This window comes from Odontomachus brunneus, unplaced genomic scaffold, assembly GCF_010583005.1.
Source record: "Odontomachus brunneus isolate Ranch 3 - 2012 unplaced genomic scaffold, Obru_v1 Obru_scaffold_060, whole genome shotgun sequence".
Classification (NCBI taxonomy): domain Eukaryota; kingdom Metazoa; phylum Arthropoda; class Insecta; order Hymenoptera; family Formicidae; genus Odontomachus; species Odontomachus brunneus.
This window is the reverse complement of record NW_022639510.1, coordinates 459,882-470,604: the sequence shown is the minus strand read 5'-3', so window position 1 is coordinate 470,604 and position 10,723 is coordinate 459,882. Positions and strand designations below refer to the sequence as shown.

The 10,723-nt window shown below is 34.7% G+C and overlaps 1 protein-coding gene across 16 annotated transcripts in view; it reads right to left on the bottom strand.

The window, feature by feature from the left end:
- Window positions 1-10,723, bottom strand: part of LOC116846118 — a 22,724-nt gene extending 12,001 nt beyond the window's left edge. The window contains exons 1-5 of one of the 16 annotated variants that reach the window (XM_032819578.1): window positions 10,345-10,722; window positions 9,117-9,327; window positions 8,412-8,540; window positions 5,692-6,195; window positions 3,578-4,102 (exon numbers count right to left, since the gene is read on the bottom strand). In XM_032819578.1, the coding sequence (XP_032675469.1) occupies window positions 3,578-4,102; window positions 5,692-6,195; window positions 8,412-8,540; window positions 9,117-9,252 (1,294 nt within the window). In that variant the 5' untranslated portion in view covers window positions 9,253-9,327; window positions 10,345-10,722. Of the gene's footprint in view, window positions 1-3,577; window positions 4,103-5,691; window positions 6,196-8,411; window positions 8,541-9,116 lie in introns of all 16 variants that reach the window. The other 15 variants (XM_032819579.1, XM_032819569.1, XM_032819573.1 and 12 more) reach the window with 15 other exon arrangements.

The following is a 10,723-nucleotide window of genomic DNA, read 5'->3' as shown; positions in this document are numbered from 1 at the left end:
ATGGAAAAAACCGTTTTTTTAGTAGCCCCTCACTTTTCGATTTTTGAAAATTTGTTTATTGTGTTAGGTTATGCTAAGTTGTGCTAACGTTGTGCTAAAGTAGTATCTTCGAAAAATAATCACGAAAGAAATAAGACGAAAAAAACGATTTTAGGCAAATAGAATAAAAGTAAGACTTACACTCGTACCAAACGATATACAATTATATATCTGAGTTGTGCTAGCCTAGCACAACTCAGATATGCAATTCTGAGTCTAGAATCAATACAAAGTCTAGAAGTGGTGATTAATGACTGCGAGCGCAAAGGGCCGCGTTCAAGAGTAAAGTGCCCTTTAGATTCTTGTGCTGGCGAAACTGAAACTTGTGCTGACTTGTGCTAGGCTAGCACAACTCAGATATATAATTGTATATCGTTTGGTACGAGTGTAAATCTTACTTTTATTCTATTTGCCTAAAATCGTTTTTTTCGTCTTATTTCTTTCGTGATTATTTTTCGAAGATACTACTTTACACAACGTTAGCACAACTTAGCACAACCTAACACAATAAACAAATTTTCGAAAATCGAAAAGTGGGGGGCTACCAAAAAACGGTTTTTTCCATTTTTCTTGCTCATTTTTCGTATTAAAAATTTATAATTCGAGCACAATGTAGCACAAACCTAACACAAATTAGCACAACTGTCAAAATTATTAAATTTGAAAAGTGGGGGGCTAACTTCATACAGGCCATTGCTCCGCGTCTTACGCGTCTTTAACCCGGGAGTGGGCGCGTATCGGTCATTTCCCCGTACTTTTTCGTTTTCTACTTATATCATCTAATCTATTGATATTATCGTATTTTCGCTTTTAAATTTTCTTTGATGTTTTCTCATATAGCATGAAGAAGTGGACGGCATAGCGCGCTTATTTCTATGTGAAATTTGATATGTTTTTAGCAGTCGGTCTAAAAGACTATAGCCCACTAACGTTAGACTTTTATCTCTGCCGCGTCAGCGTCGCTCAATGTGCCGCCGAACGTTTATTGTTTTTTCGACATCGTAGTTGGACGGACGGTTCTCTCTTTTTTTGTTGAATCAATAAAATTTTCAACAGCACGCGTAATTGGAGTACCATTCTTGATTCAATAGCGATATTATTAAAACTAATACTTGAATTATTGAAACAATACGTAATGTGATAGTTTTAATATTGCCATTGAATCAAGAAGATTTATTCTCTATTTCTAAATTTATCAAATAAATTTTCAAGCTTATTAAATCAATATTTAAGTTAATCAAAGTAAAACGAGAGAAGCAAGAAATTCTTATTTTATTTTGTTAAACTAAAATAATGTCAGTTTTTACTAACGCAATTGAAATAAAAATATTATGATTTTATTTTTAACATATTCACTTATGTGTAATAAGTTTAATATGTTTCCTAAACATATTAGATATAGAAATGGTAAAGAGAAAAAAAGATGGGAAAAAGAAGAAATAGTGACATAATAAAATTATTTCCTTCAATTATTATGTTTCTTCTAATAATTGGATTGGTAATTTATTAATTATTACTTAATTATTACACATATATGTGCTTAAATATATTTCGGTCGAAACGACCGATACGCGCCCACTAATGTTAGTCTCGTTAACGCGCCCACTCCCAGGTTAACCCGGGAAAGTCGTAAGTCTCGCACGGAAATAAATATCGGGAGTGTCGAGAATAGTGATGTGCGATCGTCGGGGCGTATCGTAAAGACGTCATTTGTAAGTAATCTTCTCGTTTCTCTTCGCAGTATATGTAAGGTGACCAGATTTCCCAGTCCTTTTCCCATTCGGGACACTTCATAAATATATGAAGCGGGGGAGGAGGATAAAAAGATCCAAAAATTATTTGACAATCATTGAAAATGATGACAAATCAATATCCCGAATAGCACTCGAAAAAATTCGGGACAAAGGGTGAAAAATCGGGACGTCTGGTTACCTACGTTTTACGTTTTTGACCAGAACAAAAAGAACAATTTAAGGAAAAAGCGGAATGATGACAATGGGAATTTTCGCTACCTAGCAGCGAATAGTTTTTTACTATAGCATTGAAGTTTAAATAGCAGATTAATTAAGTTTTGATAGCAATGACATTAGCTGTTTTTATTCGTTAAAAACATACAGCTATCAAAACTGTATTTTGATTTTTGCAGTTAATCCTTTTTCTGCGTGTATGCGATATTTCTCTGATAATTATCCCTAGCTTACAAGTTGTATTATTCCATAAAGAAAGAAACGCGAATTTCTCTGACAAAATTCGCGTTTCTTTTCTGTGATTTGACGTAATAACTTTGTAATCTTTAAATGCCTTTAGGACATGAGGATTTTCCGAAATTTAAAAAAATGTAAGGTAAATGTCCCAATAATTGAACAATGTCCCAATGATTGATATATTAATAGATTAGTTTATTAACTAATGATTAAACATTTATTGAATAACATTGCAAATTGGCAGAAACAAATATCTTTCAGCAAAATCTCAAAAAATTTTTTTGAAGAAATATCAAATATAAATCTATTGTTAATGTATTAATCATTGGGACATTGTTCAATTATTGGGACATTTACCTTATTACTTGGATAATTCTCGTAAAATGTCAGTGAATCGTAATTGAACATTATTTTGAATACTTAAAGTATATGTACACAAAAATTGAGATTTCTGTCATTATTTTTTAATTTCTCTTCTTTTCTAAAGATAGCAACATTATATATTTCCATAACAGTATGGATTAAAATACTTCTAAGTAGCTAATGTCAAATGACGTTTTAGTGACGCATTGACGTGATGATAACATCACTAATACATCATTTGAAGTCATCATCTTCGCTTGGCTTACACTTTAAAATAGAATAACTTTTGCTGTTATGGAAATATATAATGTTGTTATCTTTAGAAAAGAAGAGAAATTAAAAAAAAATTACAAAATGACAAAAATCTCAATTTTTGTGTACACATATTTTAAATATTTACAATAATGTATGCAAAGTTCAATTACGATTTATTGACATTTTGCGGAGATCCGAGTAATACATTTTTAAAAATTTTGGAAAATCCTCACGTCTTAAAGGCATTTGATCTAGATTCTGAATTAACGTCAAATTGTTTATGTTATTTCTTTTAGATGTAATATAGATTAATCTTCAACTTTTTAAATTATTCTGAGATATATGCAATACATCTTTAATTTATTAGAGGCCATAATTATACCACCAACAGTTTTAATTAAAATATTAAACTCTGTTTGTTTCCTAGAAGTCTCAAATTGTTAGAACTAATGTTATTGAAGACATAGATACAGTTGAGAATTTTTTGGGCGCTAAAAATATAGAAATAAAATAATGTATGTAGTCAAATATGATTTTAAGATAAATAAAAAAGTCAATAAAAAGAGAAACGTCTGATAAATGCAACATTGATCGCTAATGGAGTAAGCCTCTGATCTGAAGCCTTTGATATGCGAATCCATAAGCATGAAGACTTAAGAAATGAGCGTTCACGCATTACATCATTGCTGATAGAGCAACGCTTTTCGATAGCTCACCTTTCGTGACGACACGTGCACGGGAGCGTTCCTGAAAATTCGCGCAATTCTCGCAGTTCCCGACGAGATCTCGCAGGCAAAGCGCTGGCATTCCAGACGTCGACTTTTCCGGAAGAGCGCGCGCCTCGGATACCACGATGTCGTAGAGCACAACCTCGACGAGGTCGTGCTGCGAGGTCTTCATGGCGACCGCGTATTTCACCGAGTGCGACCTCGGCTGCATGCGCAGCACCTCGTACACGTCGGAATCGCGAATTTCCGACCGCGATTCTGGACGAAATTGCGACGCGACGCAGTTTCCATCGCCGCCATCGCCGTGGTCGTCGTCGTTGCTGGGACAGCTTCTCCCCCGGACGTCCTGGAGAACTTCCGCTAGCTCGACGACGGCCTTGCCGATGCCGAGGAGATACGGGGAGCGTTTCGCGGATTTCCCGGAGTTTCCCAAATATTCGCCCCCGCTTGGTAACTCGCGATCGAAGCCGAGAGTTTCCGGCCTGATGATGTACGAGCCGGTTGGCGTGACGTCTGAAAAATTTCAGGCGCAGTGTCGCTGTTGAATTTAGTTCGATACTTTTTGCGTTCAAATTTTCCTCGACTCGGCTGTATTTATGATCATTTCGTTTAGGCAGCGATATTAGGACTTACTCGTCGAAATCCGAGCTGCTCGATATACATTTCGCGAGTCATTTTGGGAAACGACGCGAGGTCAGTCGGGTCGATGGTGGGATTAGGAGAGACCGAGGCTAGATGTCCTATATTTCAAAATTTTGGAATTAAAATCCCATATTTCAACTTCTCAATTAATTGCTGGGACTGACTGTACCAACATTATAGAGATAGCCTTCTTCTATATGTTAATGTTCGTCACGATCCTATTAATCGTATATTCTGTATATTCTGTTTTGTAATAACCAAAATACAAACTGGCAGCAACGTGGCCATCTTACCTTGGTATTGAGTCCAGTTGCACAGTAGCGCAAGGTAAAGAAGGCCACATATCAAATATGTGTCCTGGTTAGGAGTTCTTCGGGATCTCCGCGAGAGGTCTCCGTAGTCCTCTTGCCGGTCTTTAATTATAGGACAACTTTATCGCCCATAAAAAATCGCTTGATTTCTATCATTTTATGAACGAAAATTGCTTTTATTATCCGAAATAGAGTATATCATACACTTGCAAGAAACTTCATTCTAGCGAGTAACACGTCACTTAATTTTATTTTATTTTATTTTATTTTATTCACTCAATGGACAGCATCAAAAATTCATTTAACGGAGAATATTAATACCAAATTTTGCGAGTCTGGAGAATTTACTTTGCTACTACTAAACCAATTTTAAAAAATTTTTTAACTGTGATATTATTCTGACTTTATTAAATCCAGGTAAAAGTATCTCTCTCTTTAAAAAGATCTCTCTTTTAAAAAGATCATTTCACGATTTTGTATTCATTGTTTCTCTTAAGATAAATATAAAAAAAACAATGAGCAACATACTTCTGGGGAATCACTTAGACCCGATCTCTCCTACAATAGGAAGGGTGATTGTAGATGAAGGGTCAGTCGTGGACTGTTCGCCGCGCAAACTTGAATTCGCGTAAGCCAATTTATCTAATGGCTTTAGCACACACACGCACACACACACGCATACACATACATATACACACACACAACATCGGTTAACTTTAATTATAGTTTAACCGTCTCTTTGCCCGGTCCTAGCTTTAACTTTAGAGGGAGAGAGAGAGAGAAAGGATTGGCTAAACTAAGGTTAAAGTTAACCGACGTCGGTGAGACTGCCTCTTAACTCTCAACTACTACGGCTAAACTTGGTCACCATAAAACCACCGTTGGGGGTCGCGATCTAACATTTAAATGACGCTATAATTTTGGTTAACAGCGACAGCGTTCATTCTCGCTCTCGCAGCAACAAATGGAGAAAAACTGTCGCGAGGAAAGCGCCAGAGAAATAATCTCGCTTAAACAAGAATAATTCGTTTCTGCCGCTTGGGAGAAAGCTATGTTGCTCGGGTATGCAAAAACTAGCCGCGCGGGAATGAAATTCTTCCGGCGCGCTCGTAATTTTCCCGTCATCCGTCAACGTCCGGAATTACTTACCGTCAATGCTCGAGTTATCGAGCGGCAGCAGGAACCACGTCTTCGTCCCGAGACCCTTCGGCTCCTCTCCACGTCGCAGCCACCGTCGTATGTCACTCGCCTCGCCGATCGCGACTATCACCGCCCCCGTGACGTTCGCGTCGTTGTTGTTGTTGTTGTCGTCGTGTCCGACGCGCTTCACACACACACCGGCTTCCTTGCTGATTCTCAGGAAGCGCTCGAGGACGTGATCTGTGTTGGCGAGCGCGAGATCGACGTTCTCGTACGTGGTGCTCAGGTAATGCGCCAGGATGTCGATCAGCGGTAATGTGAGATTCTGTTCTGCGTAGGTGACAATCGGCGGTGAGCCACCGTAATCGCGTAGAGGATCTAACGTGGCGTTGTACGTGGACGGCACCAAGATACCCAATTCGTGGTGCGGCGCGCAATCTTCGTCGACTGTTGCTCGCAGGACTCGCTTGAACACCTGGACCTCGTCGTGACACGTGTCGAGCACTTTTAATCCTGCACGACCGGTGAGTTTACGTACAACGTTTACGTGAATTTACGTTGCTTACGCTTGCCGTAGTTGTGCGCTTATATATACTGTAAAAATTGATGTGTTAAATTTAATACATTTTATATGTCCCAAATCATCCACTCTCATTCATGTGTAAATTTGTCACAAAACAAATGTGTTAAAAAGTAACACGCATAATATGGAAAAAATTAACACAAGAATTTAACACTTGAATACCGTTAGGAATCACAAGTTGTGTTAAATTGATATATTTAATATGTCAGACACAGATTATGTCAATTTAACATTTTCATTTCAAAACCATAGATTAATACTTTAAATGTTAAAGTAACGTTTTATTTTAGTTAATTTAACATTATACGTATGTCAATTTAACACAAACTGTGATTCCTGACGATATTCAAGTGTTAAATTTTTACATATTATGCGTGTTACGTTTTATCATATTTGTTTTGTGTTAAATTTACATATAAATGAGAGTGGATGATTTGGGAAACATAAAATGTTAAATTTAACACATCAGTTTTTACAGTGTAGTTAAATCATTTCGTTTCGCGAGCTGTTTGATTTAACTTGATCGCACGGAGGAGAAGATTGGTTGAATTAATGTGACAATGACACGATTAAACGTGTTTTGTTTCAAGGAAACAGAATTGTTATGAGCCAAATATTATTGTGATCGTTTTAATTCAGATTTAATTTCTGTTTCTTTTAACCAACATACATCTAGTTGCATCATTATTCTATCTTAAGCTTTGTCGTACAATCTTATTGTACCATCTTATTAAATGCAAATTATTTTTTCAGGTCAAGAAGGCAACAATATTCGGGAATTTATTTAAGCAAAGTTATTAAATTAATATGTTTGAATTTTATATATGTAATTAAGAGTAATACATTTATATTAAAATATAATTAATAACTATTTTTTGTATGGAAATGATGTCATAGCATCCATTGCTTGTAGCACATCTTACTTGTTTACATGATTTACGTTTGTACACTAGTCCGATCAAAAAAATGAAAAAAGTTTCTTATAAAATAACGTTTTATCTATAGTATTAACGTTTTATATATATATTTTATTTTAGAAAAAAAAAGAAACTAAAAACTAAAATAAAAATTCTGACCCGAGAAAGATATATAATTACATTATCTTATAAAAAATTTTTTCATTTTCTTGATTGGATTATTGTAAATATATGAATTATGCAAATCATGCAAATAATTTCCCATTTTCTTGATTGGACTCTTGTAAATCATGCAAAGTAGGAGGCATGCTTGGAGCGGCAATGGATGTTGTGACATCACTTCCACACAAAAAATTAATTTTTTGTAAAAAAATTAAATTTTTTATAATTAAAAAAAATTAATTTTTAAAAATTAATTTTTTTATTTCAATGTAAATATATTATTTAATTACATATAATTACATATAAGTAGTTTACTCCCTTAAATCGCTTTATTTCGTGAGGCTATTTGATTCAATTTAATTACACGGAGAAAACAGACTGACCATTGATGCGATAATGATATAACTAAGAGTATTTTATTTGAAGAAAATAGCATTGTTATAAAACCAAATATTATTATAATTGTTATGAACTAAATTCGATTTCTAAGAAATCCAATTATATTATGAACCAAATTCAGTTCAGAATCAGAACTAAGTACTAGAAGTCCCATTTCTTTTAACCAAAATGTAGTTGTGTTATCGTCATGTTAATTCAAACTTGAATATTGTTGCTTTTTTAAATTAAAAAATAATTTATTTACTTAATTCGCCTCGCTTCATTTTGTGGGGTTGTTTGATTCAATTTAATTGCACAAAGAAAACATAGATTGACACACAAAACAGATTGACAGAACTTTTATTCTCAAACCATTGAATTGTTTTGCTCATTGGTAACAATAGCACAACTGAAAGTGTTTTAATTGAAGGAAATAGCATTGTTATAAAACCGAATTGTTATAGTTGTTACGAATCAAATTCGGTTTCTAAGAACCAGAAAAAAGTACCATGTCTTTTAACTTTTAAAATTTAATTGTATTATTGTTACGTTGATTCAAACATCAATATTTTTCTTGTTAAACGAACGAGTTGATGAAGATTCGCATGCAGACTACGTAAATACCAAAGCATATTGCTAAAACTTTGTGTGAAGAATATTTGTAATATAGAATAGTTTAATTTGCTCACCCAGTCGTTGGCCTGGCACGTAGTTATGCTCGTTTAATGTTTGTAACACATATAGCGCCGTCGAGATTTGCTGTAGACCTTTGGTTGACGATTCGTTGCAATATTGTCCGTAGTTGACATCCGCGAAAACTGACCAAACAGTAATCGCAGCAAGAAGAACCACGCATCAATTACACATTGAGAGAAACATACGTGAAAATCGATTTGTGGAATATAAAGTTTATTTTACAGAAAAAAACTTTGTAGACCATAAATAAATTTTCAAACAATTCTTCTCAGTGTACTAAGAGAAAACATATTTAAAAAGAAGATAATAGTTCTTCGGTGAGTGGTTACTAATAACATTTTTATTTAAATTTATATAAGTTCTTTTATTTTAATTTTTCTTATAAAATATTTCTTACATATATAAAGTAGAAAAAACAATAGTTTCCTACTAAATCCAAATTTTTTTATTTTAATCTGAATTAGAAAATTTGTTTATTTCATTATATCTAAATTCTTTTGTGCAAATAGGATATATAAACAATTTTTTCAAATTTTCTTCTCTAAAAAATATTTTATATTAGTACAAGTAAATATGTTTAGTTATTAGTACCCACTGCGAATTTGTTGTTTCTTACACATAGTTTCCTGTCAGTGTACATATTATCGTTTTGAGTTTTATGGCAAACAGATAGGAGTGTTATTTGATTAACGCCTTACCATTTAAAATAACGTCACCCGCGGTTTCCAATAACGTATCGTTTTTGAAGCAAAGAATCCGATCGCTCGCGTTCGAGAGAGTTAACGGGAAGACGCTCAGCAAGAGAGATACTTTGATCACTGTGTCTTTCGCCATTGCCCGAGTTGTTATAATAATATGTACTGTGTGAACGTCTGTTTTCCTAATACTGATTACGCAATCTTATCGCTTCTATAATCAACATTCGGTCAACTATAGTCAGTCACTTCTATAATCAACATTCGGCAGATTTAGCTGCCGATTAATCTTGCGGGATGACGTCATGTAAGACGCGAAGCGTTGTTTATTACGAAGGGTGCTCCCCTTCCGCCGCTCGGACATTAATTTCGATCGCGGTAGTCTCATTAAGTCGCGTGACAAGAGCCACTTGGGTGCTTAACAATTGGCACGGAACACACGCCAACCCCTCCTTCTCTCTTTATTTCTCTTTCGCGTCCCACTCTCTAGTTTTTACCTATTACTGGATCGACCTCAGGGTATATCTTACGGTCATAAAGGAAGGTCCCGAAGTGTTTCATCGATTCTGAGTTTAGACCATAGAAGTATAGAGTATAGAATTATAGAGGGTCTAAATACAATTTGTATCACCTGTCTTTGTGTTTGAAAAAATGACAGCACATTCAAAATTCTATAATTTTCAACAACTTAATAAAATAAAAAAATCATAATAATTAGTCGCGCTATAGAAAAAAATGTGAAATTTATTCTAAATTCAATATATTTAAGAATAATTCTTTTATTTACTTTAAATTCCATTTAAAGAACAAATCGATAGCATTTCTATTCCATATCTTTTACAGTAGGATAAGTTATAATAGAAATTGAAAGATTATATTTCTATTTTATATCATATATGTAGAGATTAATTTCTGCCGATATTTTCAATTAAAGTTGGCGAAAAGAATTATTATGATTTTTTATTTGAAATTGTTGAAAATTATCAAATTCTGCATATTGCTATTTTTTAAACGCAAATATAGGAGCTGCAACTGGAAATTTGTGTTATTTAGATCCCCTACTCTCTTAAAATGAATCAGTGAATAGTCACTGATATCAGTTATGAATATAGCACTGAGCACTTTCAATGTTATACTTATAACTGCAATCAGTGTATATTCACTGTTTTCAGTAATGTTTGACTGATTCATTTTAAGAGAGTAAAACAATTCTATACCGATCTAAACTCACAATCGAACACTTTGGGATTTTCACTGGCGAATATCGAGCTATGGAAGTCCCGAATTCAATATTAATTTTCGAATAATTGTGCGCGTTGTTCGTGGCAGAATTTCACCCCACCAACTCTTTTCGTCCTCGCCGATAATTTCACTCCCATTGCTATGCTCGCGAACAATTCTCGAGGTCGTCCGTGAATGGTTCTAAACGCTTCAAGACATCTCTCTGGCGAGTAATAATTTCGGAATCACGCGAGGATGGATCACCGATTGTTTTCTATAAGAGGGAGACTTGTCACGTCTCCTTCGATATTCGCGACGCACGAACTAAAAGTCGCTCCGCGACACTGCGCGGTGTATGATGCACGACGTAGAAGCCGTATCTACGACGG